General features: G+C 40.9%; 1 protein-coding gene across 3 annotated transcripts in view; it reads right to left on the bottom strand.

The window, feature by feature from the left end:
* Positions 1–4,182: 4,182 nt before the first annotated feature.
* The window catches only part of LOC148021652 (uncharacterized), a 46,414-nt gene continuing 23,066 nt past the window's right edge, over positions 4,183–27,530 (bottom strand). The window contains exons 3-7 of one of the 3 annotated variants that reach the window (XM_087697126.1): positions 19,976–20,063; positions 19,127–19,187; positions 4,928–4,982; positions 4,746–4,784; positions 4,183–4,554 (exon numbers count right to left, since the gene is read on the bottom strand). In XM_087697126.1, the coding sequence (XP_087553252.1) occupies positions 4,516–4,554; positions 4,746–4,784; positions 4,928–4,982; positions 19,127–19,187; positions 19,976–20,063 (282 nt within the window). In that variant the 3' untranslated portion in view covers positions 4,183–4,515. Of the gene's footprint in view, positions 4,555–4,653; positions 4,785–4,927; positions 5,002–19,126; positions 19,188–19,975; positions 20,064–27,530 lie in introns of all 3 variants that reach the window. The other 2 variants (XM_087697124.1, XM_087697125.1) reach the window with 2 other exon arrangements.

Below are 27,530 nucleotides of genomic sequence, written 5' to 3'. Positions count from 1 at the left end.
CCATTGTGCCTTTGGTTGGTCTCTTCTATTACCTATGAGACCTACTCTATGCATAATGGTTATGCCTATGGGATGTATCTCAATCTAACACATTGATCCTTTGACAGCTCTTGGTGCCAGTTGCATATTCACTCATTGCCAGTTACAACAGCAATTGCAATTTGTCTTGTATCACTGATTGTCTCTCTTTGGCATCGATTTCTTATTGTTATACTTCATTTTCAACATGCTGTAATTGCAATTTACTACACTATTTATGCAAGCAGCGACCTCCATTTGATAGTCTTTTGCATTGAGTTTGTGGATAGCTCATTACTTGGTCAGTACCCCTTGTTTTCAGCTTGATTTGATAGAGGTTTTGGGGCTAATTTGAGGTTACTACAACAACTTGTTTTGCCCTTTTTGTGCATTTTCTTGGTCTCAGTATGATTGGTAGTTCCAATGATAGTGCTATCTCTAATATTGACAAGTAAACTGAAAGGACAAAATCTAGTAAGTTTTAGTGCAGAAAATATAGGTTAAGCCTTTAAAACATGAGGGTGTCAAGCCCAAATGTATTGATGCAAAGGATTGGGCTGAACTGGATGAGCTATGTAAGTCCACAATCATATCGCCCTCTTTAAGCAAGTTTTCTATAATATTGTCTCTGATGGGGAATCCGCATGGGACTTATGGGATAAGATTTTCAATGTCTATGACAAGTAGAGCCTTGTTTCTCAAATGTATTGGCTGAAGCAACTCATGGACCTTTGCATGAAGGAGGGCACTTCCATGTCAGCGCACTTAAATGAGGTCCATTCCATACTTAGCCATTTGTCTTTGCAAGGGATTGAATTCAAGGGTAATCTTCTCCCTTTGTTCCTCTTGTTTACACTACTTGAATCATGGGATACATTTCGTACTGCTGCGTGTGTAAACATGCCTACATATGGGTTAAAGTTATAGGATGTAGAGGGTGCACTCTTGAATGAAAAGGTTAACAGAAAGAATGTCGATGCTTCCTGCATCTCTTATGCTGTGACAATTGAAGGCAATAATGGTAGGAGTGGTAATGACTGCCATGGGAGAGACTCTCAATAGTCTCATTCTTAGTCACGTGGACAATCTCGCACTAAGTCACGTGGCCATAAGTCCTTATTGACTTGTCGTTACTATGGGAAAGTAAGACATATTCGGCCATAGTGCCATAAAATGCACAAGAGCAAGCGCAAGGAAAAGGGCAAGGATAAAGTACACGACAAAAATGATGATTATAACATTGTCCCTAGCAAGTCCAACGTTAAGATTAAAGAGATTAATGTCGTGCAAATTGATTCTGATGATGATTTCATACTTGCAACTTCTTCTCTTGATAGTTTACAACTAACTTGTGCTTTGTCAAGATATACTTAGTGTTGACTGATAGATTCAAGGGCTTCCTTTCATGTCACCCCTCATAGAGAGGTTTCACTCCTATGATAGTATGACTGGATTTGTCTGTTTGAGTGATGACTTAGCATTAGAGACCGTTGGTATTGGTGATGTCTAGCTGCAGTTTGGTTTAGGTAGCACGTTTACTCTTCATGATGTACGTCATGTGCTATCTCTCACGACGAGTCTTATCTTTGCTAGTACTTTGGATGATGTGGTTATGTAGTTTCTTTTGGTGATTCCTCATAGAAGATTATCCGTAGGAATCTCGTCATTGCATGCGTTGTTAAGTCCAATACTCTCTACTCCTTGCTTGTATCTAAATCAGTTGACCATATTTTGAATTAATCTCTTTAGTATTGTTGCCTTGGACACATGTTCTTGAAAGGAATGAAGATGCTTATCCGTTTGCAATATCTTCCATCCCTTGACTATAAGTGTTTTGCGTCTTGCGATCATTGTTTATATGGTAGATAGACAAGTAATATACACAAAAAGTTTGGTATGACATGCATGGGTGAGCCTTTGGCTCTTGTTCACTCGGATGTATGTGGTTTCATGCCCTATAAGTCATTAGGTAGCGCAAAGTATTTCGTTACCCTCATTGATGATTATACACATAAGGTCTAGGCATACCCTATTAAGCAGAAATCACAAGTCTTGGCTACCTTTCTACATTGGCTTACTTTGGTTGAGAACCAATTTGGGTATTAGCTGAAATGTCTAAGGTCGGATAATGGGGGTGAGTATGTCTCTAAATAGCCACTCATCCTAACATAGCATTTGCAGTGGGAGTTGTGGCACGCTATATAGCTATACCTGGCAGACGGTATTGGGATGTCGTCGAGAGTATCATGAGGTACCTGAAGGGCATAACAACTATGTGCATCTATTATGGTGGCTAGGACACAAGAGTCGTGGGGTATACCGACTCTAATTATGCAAGATATGCAGACAGTAAAAAGTCCAGCTCTAGCTATGTCTTCACCTTTGCTGGAGGTGTTGTTTCTTGGATGTCCAAGGTGCATAAATGCACGGCCCTATCTACTACTATAGAGGCAAAGTATGTTGTAGTTACTAAGGCTTGTACGAAGGCCCTCTGATTAGGCCGTTTGGTGGCAAACCTTGGCAATACTGATGAGGTCTCTACACTGCATTAGAATTCTATGAGTGCTATTCCGTTAGCCAAGAATCCGTTCTTTCATGCGAAGATGAAGCGCATTGAGATACGTTACTACTTTATTAGAGAGGCCATTGAGGACAAGTTCCATGAGCTTGTCAAAATCTCAACTAACCAAATTCCTATAGATCTGCTCACTAAAAGTCTCTTAGTAAAGTGTTTTGCCTTTCTTAGAAAATTGATAGGCATTGGATGAGATGATGTCTTTTCTCATTCTCTTGTACTTATGTACATTTGTACTTTGTTACTTTTTTTTTTTCTCTCCTCACTAGGGACACATTCGCCTTTAAGTGAGAGGTTATTGAGGGTAAAGGTGCATGTGCCTAGCTGCTTGTGTATTAGTTACACTGACAATACCCACATTGTGTATTAGTTATCCGTACACTTGTACATTGCAAATGGAGGGTGCCCATCACTATCAGTTCATTCTTTATACTTTCGATGACATTTGAATAAAGAGAAGGTCAGTCACACATTGTGATAGTTTGGAGTTTCCACATCTCTCTCTCTCTCTCTCTCTCTCTCTCTCTCTCTCTCACCATAGCTCTTGCTTCTGCTTCGTGCTTACACTTCACGGCTCACTCCCTTCACATATCACATACATACAATTTCTATGCACACATAGGTCTAAGTATGTATGCGAAGGATAATCTAAGGCCATCCCTTCCTATTTTGCCATCAAAGGAAAGAATTCCTAACATTGCACACATTAAGCATAAAGTGCCGTGTATTTTGTGAGCAAAGCATGTGATTTCTTCTTTGTTTGCAAACCGTGCAATGCCGGCCAAACTAGCTAGGGTAAAGGAGACAACTATAGAACACTTTACAAAAAAAATATATTTTTTGGGAAATTTTACATTTTGTAGTTTTTTTTGAGATTTGAATATATGGGCATGTAAGGGATATCAAGAGGAATTGAACGAGTCCAATATTGACTTTATTATTTTAAAAATATTTTATGTAATATTTAAGAAATACAAATTTAGGAGGTAAGGATACACTTGAGGGCTAGTAATGTAGCACTTTTTGGCAAATCAATGAGTGATAAGTAAGTAAGATTCTCAGCATATTCCTCTTTTTTCATAATACCATTAGCCCCAAAGTGTTTGCGTTTTGGCACCCGTTTAGCAATTGGCTCCCTTATCTAGTTAATCAGCTAATTGGGAAGGGCAGTCGAGCAAAAACAGCAAGGACAGTGGCAGTGAAACGTAGGAGAGATTGTCAAGAGGCAAAACACAGATCCTCCTGCAAGAAGCCAAACTGGATGGCAGTAAGGGCAAAGAAAAAGAAAACGCCCGCCTGGGAGGTGGCTTCCAGCAGCAGAACAAGAAAGGAAAAAGAAGCAGGGAGATGCCTGTGGCCTCATCAGCAGCAGGGAGATGCCTGTGGCCTCATCAAAGTTATTCCAAAAGCTCCGCTTAGATCTAGGCCTAGTGACTGGAGACCATTGATCATGTTAAACACAGTGTACAGATCATGGCGAAAGCACTGGCCTGGCAAAAAACCTTAGTTTGCTCATATCATGTCCTCTTACAATTTTTTTGAAGTGAATGCAATTGAGAACCTATATATAATATTCTGAAGCTTAGAATGATTGAATTGAATGCATCAATGTCAAATATTGGTACTCGTTCTTTGAACAATATGGGTTGGCCATCCAAACATCTTCAAGACTGAATAGTAGAGCAATACCTTTACAACTTATTTAAACGAATGTTTGTCTTTTAAGAGGCATTGATACATAAGTACTTTTGAAGTACAGTTCTGCAGCATACGTTCTTTCAAAGCATTGATTAGGATCTAAAACATCTACAAACTGAGTCTAAATGCTACCTTTCCACCTGACTTATAAAAATGGTTCTCTTTCCAGAGGCATTGTGATGATAAGTGTTTCTGTATCAACCTCCCATTTCGCCTTGCTCTCCTCATGCTTTATTTTGTGAGGTAGATACAAGGCCAAGAAGCTAGGCAAAACAAGGCAAACGTTTCAATCAAGAACATGATGAGCTTGTTATTTGTTAAGTTCAGTTATTCAGAAATGACCATATTCCAAGAGTACATACTATAAAGCTGAAGATAACTTAATGTACGTAGCTTTGAGATCCAATTGAATGTCCGAAACAGATTCCGTTTGAGGAAGTTTGATTCTCATTACCATAATGTCACAACAAAGAGATGAGGGGTTCTTTCCACTCTGCATAGTTGTACATACATAATATAATTAACCCCATAGCTGTAAGTGTTTGCTAAACACTTGTGTCCTTCACTAACATATGTTGTCCAAGCATGAATCTAAATGATTTGTTGTGCTATTGATCATTTTGTATGTTATCGTACCAAATGAAAATAGGCATCATTGGCACTGACATCTTGCTTGTACACAATGTCATGCCTGCAAATATAGCACATGACTTTGAAGACATGTACATGAAAAGAGTATCACATGATGCTCTTATAAAATACCGTATTTAGCTATTCTACCTTTCCAAAAAGAAAACGTATGGAACTTGGAAGTGCAACCATGTTAAAATACAACTACAAAAAGAAATCTAAGCTATTTGTATATGACAAAAATAAGACAAGCTTTGTGTGTACCATCATCACATTACAAGTTAGACCAGCATATTCTTCCCTCAACAGCAATGGCATATCTAATGGTCATCATCAAAATCTGGTGTCGTATTGAGCATAGCCACTTACCACAAGGGGTGCTCTATAATGATCAACATTGTTATTAGTTTGTTGTTTGTACAGCCCTTGTACTCATGGCATGTATGCTTGGAGGTATAAGTCACATCACTCCAATATTCCTATCTATTTTGTATGAATAACTATTAGCATCTTACTTTGATTACATAGTTGCATGTCAAGAATGGGATGGTCTACAATCTGTTGCTAGGCAGACCATCTATATGGAATGCTCAAGTAAATTAAAGATTGGGGTAGCTGACTAATGTTCTATTGGAATAGAATGGAAGTAGTCCACATAGAAATGAATACATGGAAGACGTTACAATCAACCTAGATGCCATCTTTGTGATGCTCAAAGGTGATTCACAAAGTGCACCTAAGCATGGACCTCTCACCAAATAGATTCCTAATCTACCCTTGACTAATCTAGCTAGCTAACTACCTAACCTACTAATCTATTAATCTTACCTATCATTGTACAGTTACCCATAAATCTGTGTTCCTTCATATTGTTTAGTTGGAGGAGCCTTCTTCAATGGTTGCCTCATCTTCTGAGAGGCCTTGACTAGTTGATAGTGGTGCTTCTCATTGTATGATTCCTTGAGGTGATTTGTTGCAAGATCTATGCCCCTCTGAGGATTCAGTCACTATTGGTGACATTGTATCGGTGCCTATTTGTGATGTTGGCACTTTGCCTTTGTTTCCTGATTGTGCTTTAAGCTCCATTTCACAGACTCTTCATTTTCCAAACTTGGGCTTTACACTCCTCTCAGTTTACAGTCTTACTAGGCTTGATACTTGGGTTGTCTTCACCGACCAAGCCGTTTGTATTGAGGATTCTTCTATGGGGGTTGTTATTGCGACAGGTTGGCAGGAGAGCAGGCTTTATAGGCTCCATTCTCCTTCTCTTATGTAAGGTCCTCCGAGGCAGTTGTCTATTGCTACACCCATTCCTGTTTGTGTACCACCTACCCCACCCTCTTTTTTTTTGCAAATGAAGTGTGGCTAATTATATTACTTAAGAAAAAACCTGAATACAAAGAAGTGCTCGTGCTCAACAGACTAGATGGAGGTGATGCAGAGTCATAGATATATCAAGTATACAAGCCTCTCAGGGTGGTCTAGGGGGGAATGGGGGCAAGACGCCATGGAGGGGGGTGTATCGCCATCGGGGGCTGCTTGTCCGTATCACAAAAAAAGTTGCCGCCCCAAGTGTGCATGAAATGACAACGATACACCTAGTCCCATCAGCCGTGGAGGGAGTGGATGATGGAGGTCCAGAGCTTTGATAAGGCCACCTGTACTGAAAGTCTCTCTCCGCCAAAAGCCTCCTGACACTGTGCCTTCCAGATATACCATCCAGTAAGACTCCCTATGATCTCCTATACCTTAGAGTGGTCTGTCTTGGGCTCCAATACCTGGCAGATGGGTAAAGCCTCCAAACTGACCACTGCGCACGACCCTGCCTCAATAACGAATATCATGTCATGCATCCTAGCCTCGTACAAAAGGTGACGGCCCTAGCTGACTACCTACCAGCAGAAAGCTACCCATCATATACATCTAAGGCTGGGTGCTATACCGCAGAGGATGCGGCATGCTCCTCTCCACACGAGCTGCACCACCTCACATGACCAAAGGTAGTGCTTTTGGGTTTTCAAAGGCTGCTGTGTGCAGTGCTTACAACCTCCCTCCTGTATTTGGGCTAGCCAACTTCCCACTGCCAAGCCTCCATTTGCTACCAACCATAAAAAAAATGATACCCTCCTTAGCCTTCAGCTATCCCATAGGCGGCGCCAGAAGGTCCATCGGAAAGTCTCCGTGATACTGAGCTCCACCCAGTGCCTGCTACGTGACGGTGCCCAATCCATGTCATCCTGCATCAGTATGTGTCTACCAATCCTGGCTGTGTACTGTGGGAACCTCAGTGGTTTCTTGGCGACTGCTGTGGCCGGCCATAGCCACTCTCCCGGATCCCACTTCAACTCATCAAGTGGCCCGCCCTCCCAGATCCAGAGGTGCCACTCCCTGAGCTCCTTCCAAAAGACATAAGGGTCCAATCGCCATGTTTTCCCCTGAAGGCCAATCACCTGAATCCTCCTCTATAAAAGGACAACTATCCCCGCATCCTGCTACCCTCTGTCAAGGGCCAGACGCCCCCTCTCCTGCACGGTGAAGAGGGTCCCATGTGGAGCGCCGCCCACTCTACCTGCCACCTGTAGGGGGATACCTACAAGTAAAAACCTAGCAGCCCATACCTCCCCGGGCTCTACCGGCTCTCATATCAGGGAAGCAAGCCACTCCTAAGGTATTGCTGCATCTATCTCTCTTCTCCTCAACTCAACTCCTCTCTACCATCTTGATACTCGCTCCAGCACCTCCTCGTTCACCATCCTGTACACCTCCCACCATGTCCTGATGGTGCGAGCTGGGCTGGCCTCCCAACCTGCCCACTATATATGGGGGCGCTCGCCAATCTGTGCCCCATCCCAATCTCTGACTTGAGGTTTCTAGATCACCAACTAACGGTCTATCTCCTCCTGGTAGCCTGAGGGGCTCTGGATTAGGACCTTATGGAGGCCCCACCACACGCGAAGCAAGCTGCGTAGGAAAGGGGATCTGGGGAGGTGATTTGAGGAGTTGTGAAGATCCATCTCAGGGACGGTCTCCACTCACTGCCAAGCCTTGGTCTACAATCCTGAAGACCCTCCTACAATAGGACCTTCCAAGTTTGCCCTCCTGGTGTGAGGCCGTGGACTACTAGCTTGCCTAGGAGGGCCATACTCTGATAATCTGGGTCTATGATCCCAATCCCTCCCTCTGACCGATGCCAGATGATGATCGCCCACGCCACCTTGGCCCGGGATCCCTAGAACCGTTTGACCTAGACCAAAGAAAGTTCCGCACTAGGCGGCGAAGCTGAGCTATGCAAGATGAGGGAAGTTCCGCACTAGGCAGCGAAGCTGAGCTATGCAAGATGAGGAGAAGCACCACCACCAAGCGATGTACCAAGCCGTCGCTAGGAGGACCTGATTAACCACCAAGGCTTGGCTTGCTAGGGAGAGGCGAGCAGTCTTTGAGTAGGTCAACTTCCTTCGAATAGAGTCAAGGATTGGAAGAAACTGTTGGGTGGTAGTGATGTCGAGTCCCACCTGGAACCCTAGGTTACGGATGGTCACCCATCTAAAACCCAGGCGGACGCCCCACTCCGTGCTACAGTTCGGATCTGTAAGGAATCCAATTGACTTTCGCCAATTGATTTTCACTCCTGTTGTAGTACAGAATACCTCAAGAGCCAATCTCACTCTCTCCAGTATCAACTCATCGTCCTCTATGTAGAGTGTTGTATCATCTGCATACTCTGAGTCTAACAACTCCATCTCCTCTCTCATTGAAGTCGGAGACCGCGTAACCTGCTCACACGTGACCTGAGAAAGTGAGACATCACCTCTGCAAAGAATAAGAACAGGTACGGGGCCAGGGGGCAGCCCTGTCAGATCGATCTCTCCAGTCGAAACTCCTCCCCTCGCCTACCACCTATGAGAACCCTGCTAGTAGCCGATCTGTAAAGTGCGGAGACCCCGCAGATCCATGCCTGGGGGAAGCCCAACCTCACCATGGTGCCCTCTAGAAAATCCCAGTCCACCCTGTCATAGGCTTTCTCAAAGTCCAGGAGTAGTACGGCCAATCCCTGCCCACTATGCTGAGCCCACTCAGTCGCCTCAAAGAAGGTAAATACATTGTCTAGAATGCTTCTATCCTGGACAAAGCATGTATGTATGTCATGAATGATGTCTGGAAGCACAGGGTGGAGTCGCCTACCATTCATCTTTGCCAGTGCCTTATAGGCCACTGACAATAAGGCGATCAGTCTCTCCACTGGGAAAGCTCCAACCGGTCTCTCCCTTTGGGGAGAAGACTGATGAGGCCTGCTGAAAGACTCCCTGGCATCTGTCCTGAAGTGAAAATCTCTTGGAAGGCCATCAGTAAGGGGTCCTTCATCACCTCTGAGTAGGTAGTGAAGAAGGCCTTAGAAAGGCCATCCTCTCTCGGGCATTTCTGCCCGTCCTGTGTATGAAAGCCTCCTCTAGTTCCTTCTCTCTGAAGGGGGCCAAGAGAGCCACCCTATAGAGTTAGTGCAGCCCAGAAGGAGAAGATTATGAACCAAGTGAATGAGCTATTAGAAAAAGGGTTGATTCAACCTAACTCTTCACTATTTTACTCTCCAATGCTTTTGGTGCAAAAAAAAAGATGGTTCATGGCGTATGTGCATTGACTATCGTGCCTTGAATAAAATCACGATAAAGAATCGGTTTTCGATTCCTCCGATCGATGATGTTATGGATAGATTATAGAGGGCAACCATATTCAATTTTATAGATTTGAAAAGTAAGTATCATTAGATACGCATTAGATCAAAGGATGTGCCTAAGACAGCTTTTAGGACATCTTTTGGGTATATGAGTTTCTTGTCATGCATTTTGGACTTATGAATGCTCCTGCCACTTTTAATTGAATGATGGATTGCATCTTTAGGTGCCATAGAAGATTTATGGAAACTTTCTTTGATGACATGATTGTCTACTCAAAGAATGAGGCAGAGCATAGAAAGCATTTGGACATTGTACTCAATGAGTTATGTAAGCATAGATTAGTCATTAAATAACAAAAAAAGTGAATTCTTTTTACAAGAAATTCACTTTTTGAAACATATTGTATCGGTTGATGATATTCGTATGGACCTTGCAAAGGTTGAGGTAATATGATCATGGCTACCTTTGAAGAATTGTACATAAGATCCATAGCTTCTAGGGTTTATGTTCCTACTATAAGAAGTATATATGTGGATTTGTTGAAATTGCATCTCCATTGCATGCTTTGCAGAAGAAAATTAGCCATTTAGATAGACAATAATGAAATTTTCAGTATTTGAAAAGTTAAAGAAAAAGATGACTTCAGATTCTGTGTTTGTGTTGCTTGATCTAAGGAAGCAATTTGTGGTTTAGTATGATGCATGCGGGAACAACATTGGGGCTTTTTTAATGTAGGATGACTGAGTTATGGTTTATGAGAGCTGTTTTCTCCATGTTGATGGTAAAAAGAATGTTATGGCTGATGCACTGTCACGTAAGCCTTAGATTTCAGTCATTAGCATGGTTTATCATACTAAGTTGGATGCCGTAAATGGATTTCTGATTAAGCATGGACGACTATGTATCATAAAGATGTTGAGGCCTAGAGTGATCAATGAGAGTCATGCTCCTCTGTATACACAACATAGAGGTATTGATGCCACAATCAAGGCAGTGGAGAATTTCTTTTATTGATAATCTTTGAAGCATGATGTAGAGTAGTTTGTTAGGACATGCACCATATGTCAGAAGGTAAAGCATAATAGACAAAAGATGTTGGGCATAGTCGGCAGGGACAAGGGACAGGAAATGGGGATGGGGATGGGGATGGGGATGGGAACATGAATAGGGATGGGGACCTAAAAAACGTATCTATACAGAAACTAAACAAGTACAATAGCTTAACTCAAAAACCTTCTAAATATATCCCATAGAAGTTTAAAACAATACATGAACCCTAAAAGTTGAAACATAAATTAATAATGGATACTCAAATTAAAGAGTAAAAGCAATAATTGTCAATGCCAAATGGTGACTGAGAAATGTTGTGTGACTTAAAGACAGTCCAACAGTAAACACTAAACAAGAAACGGTACAAACTAAGAAATATAGCAAAAGATAAAACTGAGGAATCATAAATGCCATACATAAAGACTAAAGTCCAACAAATAACCACCAAATAACGAGTCCTCAAGTTAAAGACTACAAGAAATACTACAAGCTGAGAAATAATAAAACTAGTGGACTAAAGACTATAGAAAATGGTGTAGTACAAATCCTATGACACGTGGTGTTCCTTGCATCCCATCCCACACGTCCCTCCCTGACCCGGGACACATCCTCTTGTGATGGACCACTACATGGAAACGCATCCTTTTCGAGATGCATTGGGGATGGGTCTCATGTTTTGAGACGAGATCCTTGTGTTCTGGGCCCACATCCTCTACGTCTCCTATGACTATAATGTGAGGTTTGTTGCGTCCCTTGCCTATTCTAGAGAGGCCTTGGCAAAGCATTGCTATGGATTTCATTTTTAAGCTTCCTAGGATATCTACAAGAAATGATGAAATATGAACTATCATTTGCAAGTTTAGCAAACAGGTCCATTTCATTCCAGTGAGGAAGAAGATAAAGCTTGATCATATGGTACCTTTATTTTTGCAGCATATCTTTAAGTATCATAGTATGCCAAAATCGATTGTCAGTGATTGAGATCCTCGGATGACCAATTTATTATGGAAGGGGTTGTTTGAGAACATGGGTATCACGCTGAAATTTTCATCCTCCTTTTATCCACAGACAAATGGTTAGTCCAAAGAGGCAAATTCCACAATGTTGGATCTTTTGAGGTACTATGTATCAGACCATAAGACATAGTGGGAACAATTTTTGCCATTGGGTGAGTTTGCATACAACAATACGGTGCAGTTCCATTAGCAAAGCTCCATTTGAGGTTGTTGATGGTAGTAAGAAGGTACCACCTATTTTGCACACTAAGGATTCTTAAGATCTTTAAGGTTGATCGCTATGTGGAAAGCTTGAATGTAGTCTATGAAAAGATAAAGTATGCACTTTAGAGATCACAAAAGAAGCAAAAGAAGGCAGCTAATCGCCATAGACATGCTTTGCAATTTGTAGAGGGTGGTTACACATTGCTACATTTTGAAAAGACAAGGCCGGAAAGGATGAAATAACTCTAAGATTGTATATGCAATTAAGTATGAAATACTATGGGCCCTTCCAAGTGTTGGAAAATATCAACGATGTTACATATTGGCTGAAATTACCTCCACAATGGTGGATACACAATGCTTTTCATATCAGTTTGTTAAGGCCTTTCCGTGTTCATATGCTAGACGATGTATCTTTTGAAATTCAGCCTAAGATTGAGGAGCTAGATGAGATCTTGGTACCCGAGAAGATTTTGGCACAGAGGAAAAAAAGGTCAAAGGTTAAGTTTCCGATGGATGCAAATTGGATGGAAGAGGATGACTTGGCAAACCATCCTCAGTTATTGCAATTTTACCTAGATGCCTTTTAGTTAGAGCCGACTTTGGTTCTAGCGAGCTCAGACAAGTTCAGTAGAGCAAGGGTCTAGAGCAATGCCTCATGCTCAAGGGGGAGGTAACACTTCCACTCCTCTAGTTATGGACAACTCTAGTATGTAGTCGACCTCAGATGTATTCAGCATGCATTCAAGGTATTGTGTTGATAGTATGTCTACCATGAGGTCACTACTCAATGTGCTAGTCATAGTGCAATGTATGCAAATGAGTATGATTAATACTGTGGCTCTGCAACTATACATTTGCATCAATTTATGATTAGTTTTCCATGAGTTTTTGCATTAGTTTCTAATCAGTTTTGAGCTCAGTTCATGATTAGTTAGAAATCATTTTATGGTCACTTTTGGATCAGTTATGCATTAGTTTTTGCACTCAACTTGTGATCCGTTTGGGATCACATTTGCATCAGTTTGTGATTAGTTTTTAGATCAGTTTATGATCAGATTATGCTCAATTTTTTATGGTTATCAGAAGGTTCCATAGATAGCAGCATGATTAGTGAATGTCATTGATAGTTTCAACCATGGTGTATGCTGAAAATATGCATTACTGTGGTTGTAAAGTTTGAACAATTGAGAAACATAAGTTATGGATGCATCCAATGGGTTTCTAGCAATAATTCTAAACTGCTTTTCAGCTTTATGCTATGTTTTTGTTGGCTGTAAATTTCAGCAAGTTTTGGGACATATGGCATGGTTAGACAATAGTGGCCAATGTTGTGTCTGTGATGCCTTATGGAAATTGCAATGCAATAGACTTTTGCTTTGGCACAATGTAGTACAATGGAGGACGATTGCGGGGATTTCAAGGGGGAGATCTACCACGAGGACATGAAATTTTTGAGATGCCTTGCTCTTGCTAGTAACATTTGATTAATTTAATAATCAAATGTGCAAGGTTGTAAGGCACATGTGATGCGCATGGCAATTATTTCATGGTAATAGGCCAAAGATCCCAAGGAAGCAGTGGATGTCAAAGGCAAAATTTGTGACAGGTTATGCCAGCTAGATTTTAGATGTTAGTTGGTGTCAATTTTTGCCCTAGGACAGTTATTTGGTTAATAAGTGTCAGTGGTAACACTAGGGACTACGCATTACTTAATTAATTAATGCTAGTCCAAGGGTCAATTGAGACTCGAGACCACTTGAGGTTTCAAATGGCCTAGCGAATCAAATTATGGATGGACACGATTAATTTTGGGCAGGGTCAAAAAGGTTGAAATTAATTTTAATTAATTGGTTGGAAATTGCAAGAAAATGGGATTAGAAGATTGTCAATTGGGAAAAATGCCCATGCAATGGGGAAAGGCCTTTTGGGACTGGGAGAGAGCCGTTCAATGCATCTAAGCTAAGAGAGAGAGAGGAAGGAGGTACTATTGATCTAATTTTGGAGCAGAATTCAGCCATTGGAGGCAGGCGACAACTACTAAGAGGCCCTAGGAATTAGGCAACTGCATTTGACGCAGCAAGGACAGCAGACGACAACATTGTTGATCAAGCAGTACCATTTTGGAAGCCTCAAGGCAGCAGGTGACAGCTCCATCTGCTGATTTGACAAGGTAGCAACCAATTTCGGGGGTTTCTCTCGCAGAGAATCCCATATTTCTCTCATCTCAGCATTCTCACACCTTCATTAGTTTGTGCTCTGCCATTCTCAATGGATCTCAACCATTTGTAGCAGATCTCAGCCTAATTTGTTGGACAGCAAAGAAATTTCTGCTCCTAATTTATTGCAGAAATTAGGATTTAGCAGCCACCTTGGGACCCATGCCATCAGTTAAAGGTATTGTACACTAAAATCAATAGCTAAAATTCAAGGGAATTGTTAGGGATTTCAAATGCCAACCCATCCCAATTGATTTGGGGCATCATTTAGCAAATTTGTGCAAGTCCTGGGCGAAGATCAAGGGGCAATTGATCCAAATTGCTTGTTGATTGGTTGTGACAACAAAGGGCTTTTGGATCAGTAGAGGAGATTGTGAAATCTCAAATTGTACTCCACTCAATAGCAATACAAGTTAAAGAAATACCGCAAGGTGCATCAAGTTGGGGCCAATAGGGTATCCATTGTCCAAGAATGTTATAGTAAAGTATGCATTTCAGTTTATGCTCATTTTTTAACTACTATAATCAAATGCTTGATCAGGTTTTAGCATCCTCTCCAAGAAGGAAGGCTGATTTCAATCAATGTTTCAAGCTATGGATGCCATTGTACCCACCAATGTGGGCATGTGAAATACATCTGGTTTTTAACCACCTATGTTGGGTATTTATTCAAGGCAATTATCATGGGACATTGCAACCCAAAATACACACTAGCATGTATGGTAATATTGATGCGTAGAGTGTAGGGCACTAAATGCATGTTTGTTTACCTTGAATGGGATGCTTTTATACTTAAGATGTGTAACCAATGTGAATCTCTTGGGATGGCCATGACCATTAAGTCTTGTGGAGGTATGGATCTCTAGGGATGGCTATGGGCATAAGTCTTGTGAAGCAACCATGGCTACAAGCCTAAGTCTTGTAAAGCAGTCGTTATGGGTGATTGAGACATCTAGTGAAACATAGTGTTTATGAAGGCATTCAAGTGTGGCATGCGGATTCATGCATGGTATTCTCTTTGGTTCTTGAAGAACAAGAAAGAGATGTGAGCCAATCTAATGTGACACTTGTCATATAAGGTTTCTTTGCTTGTGGGCCATTGCTATGCTTTTTGAAATGCATTTGAGGATTTTGCTTCCATTTGCATTGTTGGCAAATGCATATCTGCACAAAATATATTTTGGGATTACCGCAAGATAGAGCAATGGCATGACATAAATTATTGTTTTGCAATTGGTTATAGCTTTCCAAAGCTCATATTCATCATCTTGTAGGCTTCAGTCATGAATCTATATTGAGGGCTTTTGCATATGTTGAATGGTTGTTTTTGTACACCTAATTTATAGACTGTAGGTGTGAGTTTTAAGGATGATACATAGCTGATGTGAGAGTGGGTGTAAAGAAATGCCCTACCATAGAAACACGAATACAGTCATATGACAAAGCACAAACTGATAATAGAGCATAATTAGGGTTAGAGTAACTCAGAGGTAATGAACATAATGAATAATGTGAAATGAATGACTGTTGAATATACAATGCTCAATGTAGCAAGCACACTATGTAGTGAATGAATATTGAACCTCGAGCTCTCGTGTCTCAAGGACTAAGGCAAAGATAATGAGCTGGAGAGTGTGTTGTACTCTGACGCAGCAAGGCAGCCTCTGAAGACATTTGGCTGCAGCAAATGTAGCAATGTGGCAGCTGGTTAGTGTTAGACAAGTAGAAGGATGCTGAAATTTGCAAATGCAAGTAACAATGATGACATGGCAGCTGTTTAGAGCCGGCAGTCAGCAAAACGCAGATTTGAAACTGTAGTAGTGGGCAAAGTGGAGCAAACAGCAGCAAACCAGAATGCAGGTTGTTCTAGCCCTAAATAGCAATCGCCACTAGTACACAACTCTGAAGTAGCAGCAGATGCCAAATGGTAGGAGATGATGACAGGCAGCTCCGATTGAGATATCTTCCATGATTGGGGTGTGGACAGCAAAGCTACAGCACCTACAGTATGAAAAAATGAGATTGCACTAAGTGGGAGGGAAGCCTGTTTATTTATAGAAAGTTTGGGGCCTCCTAAATTAGGGTTTACATATGTTACACTAAAGAAGAGGCTTAAATTCATTAATTAACTTGAGTTTTGGGGCTGTTTAATTAAGGCTAACGATCCTTTAGCTCAACAATGGGTGAATCTCTGGTTGTGGTATCTTGGTGTAATTGGATCTTTAGCTTAAAGCATATGCTATGCTAAGTTTGACAACTAAATGGAACTAATTCCTTAAAAGGTATGGTCGTCTTTGATGTGAAAAGAGTTGTGGTCTACAGTTGCAAAGCATCAATGTACTAATGCTACTAAGAAAGCGGTTAAGACTTTCTTTGGCTAACTTTGAGACAAGAGATTGATGTGTTTATAAAATTTGCATTGCTTGAATGAAGCTATTGGATTTGTTACACCTTTCTGTCTTAGTAGACAAGGAGCTTTGAGATTTACAATGATCAGTGTGGTACACACATGTTTCTATAGCTTTACTTAGTTATTCACTAGTGCAGTGAGAACCATTCTAATAGCCATGGATATGTACAATTGTGATTGGTTGTTTACTAGCATGGTGACAACCATATTCCACAATTGTACATTGGTAGTACATGGAGTAATAGCCTTATGCTTGGTTACTTGGATATAAAAAATTGTACATTGACAATACATGGAGTAACAGTAGTATGCCTAGTTGCTTGAAAACATGTTTTGGTCATTTTGTGTGACATGTTGGATCTTAATTATTTGCAATTGGGGTCACTTTCAATGTTTCAAGAGGGGGATGTGTTAACACAATGAAAAATGGGCTTTAATGATTTAATTAAAAATAAACTCCAAGTCTAGTATCCCTAGCTCTTGGTACAGTAGCCATTGCACCATCAATGAAGGATTTCACACTGGGATATATATTGGACAATTGTATATAGTATGTGGTACAAGGACAGGGCAAAAGAAACAAGGTGCAATGTGAAACTTTCATTAATGGAAAGTTTACACCTTAGATTTAACGATCATTTGAAAGTTTTGCCTACTAAGTAGCTCACCTAAGTTATAAAGCAGGCCTTAAGCTTTAGTTTGGTCTAGTAAGCACCTCACTTATGAATAATGGCCAAGTCATTAACTAGCCCTTGATAAAAAATGAGATTGGATTAAGGAGCAGCTGGTTACTCATTTAGAGAGTTAATCTTGGCTATTTGGGATCTTTTTCTCTCATTTTGGAGCAATCAACTTGCCAGGTTTGGAAACAACCATTCTTCTTTTCAGTGCTGTAGAAATTGTAGTTTTCAACCATGAAACATAAGTTGACAGTTCGCATGAGGTGGAGATATCAGCCAATCTTCTTCTCTTGACATGGAGAATCTATTGGTTAGCTTTGTAACTCCACTTGCAGCAAGGTATGCTGCTGTTTTTGACCTAATTCTCAACAAAACAAGTTATTACAACACTATGGGCTAAGATTCTCTTTTCCCCTTAAAGATATCAAGCCTAGTGCACTTTCTAGTCAACTTTTTCATCGAGAATGTGATTTCCTCACAATTTTGTTACGAGAAATCCCTCTATTTCTAAGAGAAACAATGTGGGATTGCATGGAAACTATGCAAAACAATTGTCTAGGCAAATGCTCCGTGAAATTGGATCCAAATGTTGGCTATCATTTTTAGGGTTTGGTAGACTAAAGTGTTTATGTGTATTTTTGAACACTCTATAGTTGGTTGGAGGCCATCATTAAAGGTAACGAGGTCATTGTGTACCTGTGAATCAATTGCGTTGCATGAAATCACTGAAATTTAGCCATTCATGCATGGGAAAATTAGGAAAACACGAGGTAGTACCTAATGGAATGCATATTGCAGGGATAAAAGCAATTGCCCTTTGTTTTCAGGCATGAATTGATTGTTGGCTTGCTATGGCAACAATGTAGATCTGAAGTGCAAGTCTGAATTTACTCTGTTTGGCAGTGAATGGGATGTGCATAGGTTAGGGCAATGCATTGGAATTGATGCATAAATAGGGCTGAGGCTTCATAAAGTAAATTGGATCAATTTAGAACCGAGCATTGCATGTATTACACTGTACACATTGTTTGCAATGGGCAGCAATGTGGGACCAGATTTGCACCTCCAACGTCACTTTTGTAGATCAATTGGACTAAGGACAATATGTATTCTTATGCATTACACTTGTTAGTGTGAATGGATAGATTTGTCACACATTTGGCTAAGGTTGGTAAGCGCAATTGAAGACACCCTGCTAAAGATAAGTCTAGGCTAATTCAAAAGCAAGGCATATGGAAATCATTGGCATCAAGAGAGTATTGGTTTGTGACAAGAAGTCACTTATGACTTGTGCGAGCTTTGAATAATGATAAAGAAATACCAAACGAAGGTAAACCTTTGGGGCCTATCATGTGTCGTCTACCTAGCAAGAGTGCTCTACCTCTCTTGTTCACTGAGTATTTTGTTTATTTGTGAATTTATTTCATGTGTGTAATTTATTTATGATCACTGCTCTTTATATTGTTTTCAAAGGCCGGTTTCAGAGACCCGACCATGCCACTGCGGTCACAACATACTGTGGACATACATCCCAACTATCACTTGGTGAGTGTCTCTAAGATCCAGATTATGCTGCCCTTTCCTCACCTAGGCTCATGCATATAAAACAACACTGGCACGTACCTGACAGGGAGGAGAGCAATCATGTCACCTTAGTCAAAACATTATTCATGCACATAAAAAACCAGTCTATCCTTGCCAGAGTGCTCATCCACTCTCCATTTCGATTTGACAAAGGAAAGGCCTGCTGCTGACCTTTGGTGGTTTATCATTCACATAAAGAAGGTGCAACCTTTTAAGTATTGTTAGAGTTGTGAATCTCCTCTGGGTTAGCAATTGAGACTGGTACCCCTATTTGCATTAATTTACAACTGCCAAATGTTGCTGAAGAAAAAGTCAATCACATATTAATTCTTCACAATTCAAGATCATGTAAGACTGCACTTGTATTACTCTGGCTGTAAGCGACCATATCTATCACCCAACTCAAAATCTGGATCTGCTTCCTTTGGCTCTGCTTTCATTCAAGATATTTAATGTATTATTCCTTCTAGAAACTTAAAGGTAGAGAAATCAGGAATAGTTTTATATTTCACATCCATTTCATGATGTTCACAAACATTGTAAAGTATCAGTGGAGTTATGAACACAACTGATAACAATCCTCAACCATACAAGAGAGTACCCTGCTATATTTACACAAGCACATAGTGCATGCACACACATAAAACATCAGAAATACCACTTTGAAAAGAGAAAAAGAGCTGCAAATGATGCAGCCTACCTATCTGATTGGCATTCAATGGAGAGCCATGGCATGCCATCTACATCTCAAGATAAACTTTCACATCACCCAATAGTGGCTTCTCCAGATATTCTGGAGTAGGCTGTTCCTTAGGAAGCATGCATTCCTCAGCTTGATTTTTATAATCTGGCTTTGATTATCAAAAAGTGGGATTTGAATGAATTTTCTGAGTTTGCATGCTTTCAAATAAGTTTGGCCTTCTCTACGATTCGATCAAATTTTCTGTAGGTTAAGATAGGGAACCAAGAAAGGCACAAACAAGACCCCATGCAGTGGAAACAAATTTCTTGCAGAACAGACCTAACAGATGCATAGACATTACAGATTTAAAGAAATTAACTGGTCGACCAGCTCAAACTTTCCTAGTTGTACAGAACGTGAAGGTAATTTTGTTGAAGGATGTGGTAATCAGCAAACTCAAGCTAAGCAACAGGTCAAGGAAAGATTTTTGTCTTAAAAGACTTTCTAATTTAGGAAACGAACAGTGATAACCATACCTTTTTTTTCTCGTTTTTTCAATGCATTGCTCCCAATATTTGCAGGGGTAACAGCTGCTTTCCTTTTGGGACACAAGGCTCTATCTTCCTGCATTTATATTATACCATCTATTACATATTTCTGTTCTCAAGAGCCACGAGGGAGAGATTGCAAAAGAGTTGTAAAATCTTGGTGAAACATTTTACATTAAGATGTCAGTCATGCATTTCCTCAACAAATTTTTTTATTAGCATTGGCTGTTAGGGCACATGCTATTAAATGGTGTGGTGACAAGGTGGTGACTGCACCCAAAAATGTACACTTTGTTGACTTGAGTTAACGGGCATAATTTTAGATTTATTTCAATTTGAGAGAAGAGTTAATGTATTTTTAAAAACATGCAAAAGAGCATAGCTAGCGACAACTAAAGTTGGAATTGCAAGAGACAGGGCTTGAACAGAGTAAGCACTGCAGAGAGAATCTGAGATGGGCCCTGAGATAAGGTTGCCTTCTAGGACAAGGGTTTCCAAGCCAGAAATGGAGAAGAGAGACTGAGGCAGAGTACCCTGCACCCAAGCTAAGTATTGTGGTGCTAGGGAGGAAGTCCATTTGTGGACCCTCTGCTTTCCAATGGTGTAGTATGTACATTTTCAAAGTGCTATTTGTCCTGTTCTGTTTGGGAAGGGAGTAATTATCTTTTTTAAAATTTTCTATTGAAGTCACGGACACGTGTTTTGTTGCTCTTTGTCCTGTTCCTTCTATGGCTATCATTTTTTAACTGTTTTCTGTGAAGTCACTGACAAATGTTTGTTGTCAAAGGGAACTGGTAGTGCATATAGAGGATTTTCCGATTTGGACAACAGTCTATATAGCAGTTGCTTACTTAGAGAGTAAGGGCTTGAAAGTGGTTTATATTTACAACAACTAGCTGTTGGCATGCTGTATGAGTCACTTACAGGCGCTCACTCACCTCTTACCACTCTATCTGATGGTGCCTGCTTGTGACTCCTGAAGGTATGCAAGAAAAGGAAGACCCTTGATCAGGTCATAGGCATGTCCGTGGACATGTCACCTAATACTGACAGGAGCTGTGTGACTTTATTAATGACTACCTACTTGGTTGTCGCATTTTCCAGATGTGGGAACCTTGATGATGCATGCCAGATTTTCAACTCTTTTTTCATCGTACCATCTTTTCCTGAATGAGCATGATGTCAGTGTACACAGGATATATGTTCGGCGTGGAGAGGCTCTTGAGATGGATAAGTCTAGGCAAGGAGATGGTTTGAAGCCAAATCCCTATACTTTAACAAGTCTTCTAAAGGCTTCTGATAGTGTTCTTGATCAGAAATGTGGTAATTGCAGTTGCATTTTTGAAGCAGAGCAGGTGTTCCGTGAGCTATGTCAACATACAGTTGTGTTGTGGCCTGCATTGCTGTGACCATATGTGGAACAAGGTCTAGCTGACAAGACAAATGCAAGAAGGTATAGAAGCAGATGAACAGGTAAGGGGTTACTCAAGAAATGCACTATCATGAGCAATGTGTTGAAAGATATGCATGCCTAATTTGACATTGTTGCAAAGGCAGAAGAAGTGTTTGGCATGTTTTTTGTCCACAATGTCACCTTGTGGAATATGTTTATTGCAGGATATACACAACATGGGCATGGGGAGCAAGCAGTCATTTGTTTTGAGCACATGCTAGTGCTGGACCTCTCTCCAAAACATATCTACTTTGCTTGCATCTTGAAATCCTGTGGAAGCATTGGAGCAGTAGACAAGGGCCAAGTTTTACATGCTGAGATTGATAGGAAGGGGGCATTTCAAAAATGATACTGCCGTTAGAACTACACTGACAGACATGTATGCTAAAATATGGTCTTCGTGGCAAAATGCAACGAGTGTTTAACATGCTTCAACTTCAAAATGTTATTGCATTTCATACATTAATCACATGATATGCCTTTCTTAGAAGTTCTGGACTTGTTTTTCACTTATTTGACAGGATGGTCGAAGTTGTAAAGGCAGATTTGGTCACATTCACCAATGTGCTTAATGCATGCAGTCTCACATGTTTACTGGACAAATGTGAGATGTTTTTTGAGATAATGAGCATATGGCATGGCTTCAGACCAACTTAGAGCACCATAAATGCATGATTGATCTCTTTGAACATGCAGGAAGTTTGCATAAGGCAGTAGTAGTGATCATGGTGATGCCATCTGCTGCTAATCTTATATGTGGCATATTATCTCAGGTGCTTCCTGTTGAATATAGGGAATGGCAACAAGAAGAAAAATGACATTTGAAAATGCTGCACATTTAATTCAAAGTGACATTACACCTTATTTTTCAATAAGTTTATACAGATGTTGATAGCCAAAAGGATGTGGATGAATTCAAAGCTTAATGAGAGACAAAGGAAGTATGTTTACAAGCCAGGTTGCTATTTGTGGACTGTGCCAGTAGTATAATAGTGTCTTTTCTCTCGGAATAACAATTATTCTCAACTAGTAGTTGCCACCATCATTTCAGCAAAATGGGAGCTCATAAGATGCGTGCGACATGACATGAGCTAAGTGTGATATATGCTGAGATTTACAGATTGGGAGTAGTGACAAGTGGTGGTATTGTAGCTAGGCATTGCATCAGAGAGCATGCATGCTAAGTTTGATGCCCTTGCAAATGCGCAAGAAGTGTTTAAAGAGAGCTACCAGCACCACATGTAGTCTCTTGGGCTGTCCTAATTGCTGGATATGTTGAGCATGAACATAGTGATAAAGCTTTGAAATGCTTTGTGTGCATCCAAGATAAGCGCTTGGAAAGAAATACTCGCCTATAGATAACAAACACAATCGTACAACAAAGCACAAACTAATAAAGAACACACTTAGGGTTAGGGCAACTAAAAGACAATTAAATTGAAGATAATAATGAATACTGAATATATATGATGCTGCTAAATGCAGTAACCACACTATGCAAAGGTGAAATGCTGACCCTCGAACTCTCTTGTCTCAAGGACCGAGGTAGAGAGTCTATACAAGATAGTGTCGTACTCTAACGGATCCTGAAATGCAGTAGGCAGTCCCAAGAGATGTCAAGCAGCAGCAAACACAGCTGAGGAAGGCTGGATCAATGTTAGACAGAGCTAGGCAGTGCAGAAAACAGCAAAAGCAGCAGTGGCTGATGATGTGGCAGCTGGGTGGTAATGCTGATCGGCAAAACACAGCAGAACAGGTGACATGGCAAGCATTCGATGATGTTGACAGCAAAAGCACAGCCTCCAGCTAATCTTACGGCTCCAAACGCATGCAGCAGCACATAGGGCAGTACAGCAGTTGCAGCGAGACATGAACACGAACACGTTGGAAAATAGTCACCAACAACAAGGGGCTGGATAGCAGGCGCTTGATGATAGTCGACAGTGGGTTGTAGCTTGAAATAAGATACCCTCCACAAATGGGGTGTGGGCAGCAAAGAGATGGCACCTGCAAATTACAAAAATGAGATTGGGTTGAGTGATGGGAAGCCTATCTATTTCTAGATGGATGGGTCCTTCCAAATTAAGGTTTGGCTTATGGGACACACACTCTAGGATCCTGTTTTTTTTAAATGAAGTTTGGTAATTTTGAGTTTTGGGGCTATAATTAAGAGTTAATTAAGTTTAGAATGCATATTTAAGTTAACTCCCCCTATCAGGCCCAAAACTAGAGCCACGAAGGGATAATCAAGATAGCTCAAGCGCAAATATTTCTTTTACCCCAAAGCAGCCAAGACATCAGACAAAGGGCGCTTGTCGAGTACTCAATGACCTACCAAGACTATAGAGGCAATGGTTATCTTACCAAGGGAGCCCAAGTGATCACCCCAAAGAGGCAAAGGCATTAAACAAAAGGTGCTCATCGGCTACCTAGTGGCCTAGCAAAACTTGCAAAGGCAGATGGAACCACATTGACTTATTCTTTTGTTTTTTTTGAATCATTGTTTTTGTCCTATCGAGTAATTAATGCCCCGAGGAGAGAATAAAAGGGATGGTTAGACCCAATACATCACAAAATGGACAAGCTATCTTGACCACTTAGGAATGTCGATGAAGAAGGAAAATATGGAGGCTATGTGGTAAGGAAGCAAGGGGATTGTCCTAGTAGAGAGCTTCTACGAATATGGTGGATCTAGAGTCAACCACTTCTAATCGAAAAAGGAATAAATGTGCACAGATACATATTTACAAGAATAGAATGTCAATGTATGGGGTAATGCAAAGGGCAATGCAAGTCGTCATCCTCATGCAAAATTCTATGCAACGGTACCACTTGGATGGTGCCTTCGCAAGGCAATTGTTCACTTGCTTAAGTGTCCTTTTACAATCATTATCATCCCGATAATATGGATAATAATACAAAGTACAAAAAAAATATGTTTGAAGTAATCAAAATCCTATAGACAACAAGAGTAGAAGACCGCCTACTCTCAACATCAAATAGTGGAATGAGAAGTAAGCATCCCTCTCTTCCCAAGATGTCAATGTTGATGCGGGAAAGGAGAAGCACCCAAGGAAGAAGAGTGAGCTGCATGTCCAGCTAGAAACGTGTATAATGAATGGCCTCCAAGTCAACTCAAGAAAGGTAAGAGCTTGGCCTTGGAAGGAAAAGACTCCTTATTGGCATAGAGTATAAAGCTCCATCAAGGAAGGACAACCAAGGTAAGGAGTGTAGAATGATCCAAGTCTCAACTCCAATCAACTGGTAGGTCCTGTAAGGGTTAGTGCCAACCTATAAAAGACAAGTTAGAAGAAAAATTACCACATAAGACCATAAAAAACACGTATACCTCAACTTCAATGAAAAGTGCTTGTAAGTGCAATGTGTTGGGTCTGGAGAGGATCCCACTACTAGAATATAGACACACTAAAGATGTAGCAATGTGTTGGGTTTGGAGAGGGTCCCACTACCAGAATGTAGACACACTAAAGATGTAGGAAAGTAAGAGTAGGAATGTGCACTGGAATAGTGAAGCTAAAGTAGAGCATGCCTATGCCAACATCTGAACCACAAGAAGGCTCCATGATCCGTTGGATCAGAGGATCTCTAGGGAAAGTGGGCTCAATTATTTCTACTCACGCACTTGATGTAGAGGGCAACTGAAAAATAGATGGGGACTTATTAAGTCTATCCACAAGAGAAACAAGGGGTGCCTGAGAACCGAAGTTCAAAATAGTGGCATTGGCGGACCAATCAAATGACCCAAGTCTTTGGTGAAGCGGAGGCAAATGGTCCAGACGCCATGTGAGCAATGGATCTACCTTGTTGAGGAGGATGACTGCTCTCAGCTGTGGAGATGGGATTGAATTGGCTGGCCTTTTGGCAATGCTAACAACACCTATTCTTTTTGGAAATATTTTGCCAACCCGATTTCAATCCTGCAAGGGAATTAATTTGCTCCTCACTACCCAACTCAGTCTTTGTGTTTGTGAATGCTCTTTCCACCACCTTCCTTTACCTTCTAAAAGACAAGGCCTCCTCAAAAAATTGGTGTTTCTTATGAAATTGATTGAACAATCAAGCGTACTGCAATACCTGATAGTCAAATTTATAGAAGGTGGGTAATTGGAACTATGAGATGACTTGCTGAATAAAATTGAAATATCTTTGAGGCAATTTATTCATGAACAAATTGATTTGATCATCAGCTAACTTGGGTAAACCAATAGTGGCGAATTCAGCAAAAAATCACCATTACTCCATCAACTTGATAGTTAAATCATTCCTCTCAATGTTTCTGAACTATTGGAGCTCATAGTCAAGGTTGATTCATCAGGTACGACCACAAGCTATAAAGTGGTCAAGTAGATATGCCCAAAACTTCAAGTTAAGAGTGTCATTCAAGCATAAGATCCTACATCAACTCGACTATGGGTACGGTGTTTTTGTTCTTCCAAGAGCGAACTACCTCATATGAGAGTCAATGATGGTCCAAGCTGGGATCCCTGACCTTGAATGAGTCTCACAAGCCTTGGGAATCCAAGACGTGTTGCATCAAATTTGACCAAGTAGTAAAGTTAGACCCATCAAAACAAGTCTTATATATAAACGCATGCTTGGCTAATGCAGATGGATGGATGGCTTGAGAAGGAAAATAGGTGAGTAGCATAGGATAGAAAGGTGGAGAAGTAGGTGCTACATGAGGCATCGAAGTGCCTAGCATGGTGACTCTAGATATGTGCCCTAAAGGAGGCGACTAACTTGTGGAAGGTCCACATGCCGAAAAGGTACAGTGGAATGTCCCCCAAGGATCCAACTTGCACACAAGACATCATACAAGCCATATCCACAGATAAAAGGCACTAGACATCAAACTTACCTCCCAACTATAGAGCCAAATGGGCTCACCCTGAAGCTTGGGAGCTAGTAGCACTCTGAGTCATGACCAACATGCCAAGGGTTGGTGTTCCATATCACTAGCCCACACAATCCTAATGTAGGCATGCGTCAGCCAATGGGCCAAGAGTCCAAGAGTGGTGATCACACAATGAATGTGCACAATAGGGCCTTGAGTCCTATAAATAGGCTTGGCTGCCCTAACCCTGAAGTGCCCTTAGTATGTTCGCACTAAGTCACTTCATGACCACAATGATCGATGCTACTAGCGCCCATCCAAATGTCCAAGGACATGACACTTTTCCCCTTATGAAATGATTGTTATCCTCAAGGACAAAGTGAGGAAAAGGACTCTTCAATGAACATATTGACTCCTAAGTAGGCCTCTGCTCCCAAGTGGTTTTACCTCTGTCATCAATGCTACTAGCATCCATCTAGATATCCAAGGACATAATATCCAGGTGGACGCTAGTAGCATTGGTTATAGTGGTCATAATGTGACTTAGTGAGAACGCACTAGGGGCACTTCGGAGTTAGAATTGTCGAGTCCTATTTACAAGACTCAAGGCCTTATTGTGCACATTCATTGTGTGATCACCACTCTTGGACTCTTGGCTAATTAGCCAACACATCCGTACCCTGGAATGGTGTGGGCTAGTGGTATGGAATGCCAACCCTTGGGATGTGGTTGTGACCTTGAGTACTCCTAGCACCCATCCGGATGTCTAAGAACATAACATAAGGATAACTTACTAGGAATTATCATTTTGGCAAATTGTGTGGCCACATGGGAGATGGAAAAATAGGGTGGGACTTAAGATGTGTAGATGGGATACCCGTACATATATATCCCTATGGATGGTTGGGTTGGGGTGTAAACCTCCACCACCTAGATGTGCAAAAGCAGAAGACCTAAAGGGATAGGCTGCGCCTATATTTGAAGCCCCAGTATGGTGTGTGGTTGTGCAATGGTAAATGGTGATATGGAAAATGGTGTAAATGTAAATGTGGGTGCAGTGAAAGAGAAAGGTGGGATGGGTGAGATTGTAAATTGTGGTGTAGATGGAATAAAAGTGAATGGAAATTGATTTTTAGGAAATTGAAAATTAGATGATAATGTTTGAAATGATGATGCACCAACTTTATTCTAACTTTGAGAAACAAAACTTGAAGCAAAATTTAAGTTTTTCTCAT

The sequence above is a fragment of the Lygodium microphyllum genome, chromosome 17, assembly GCF_053477565.2.
Source record: "Lygodium microphyllum isolate KBCC chromosome 17, Lygodium_microphyllum_v1.1.10, whole genome shotgun sequence".
Lineage (NCBI taxonomy): Eukaryota > Viridiplantae > Streptophyta > Polypodiopsida > Schizaeales > Lygodiaceae > Lygodium > Lygodium microphyllum.
Note: the sequence above shows the minus strand (reverse complement) of the source record. Positions and strands in the feature narration are given on the sequence as shown.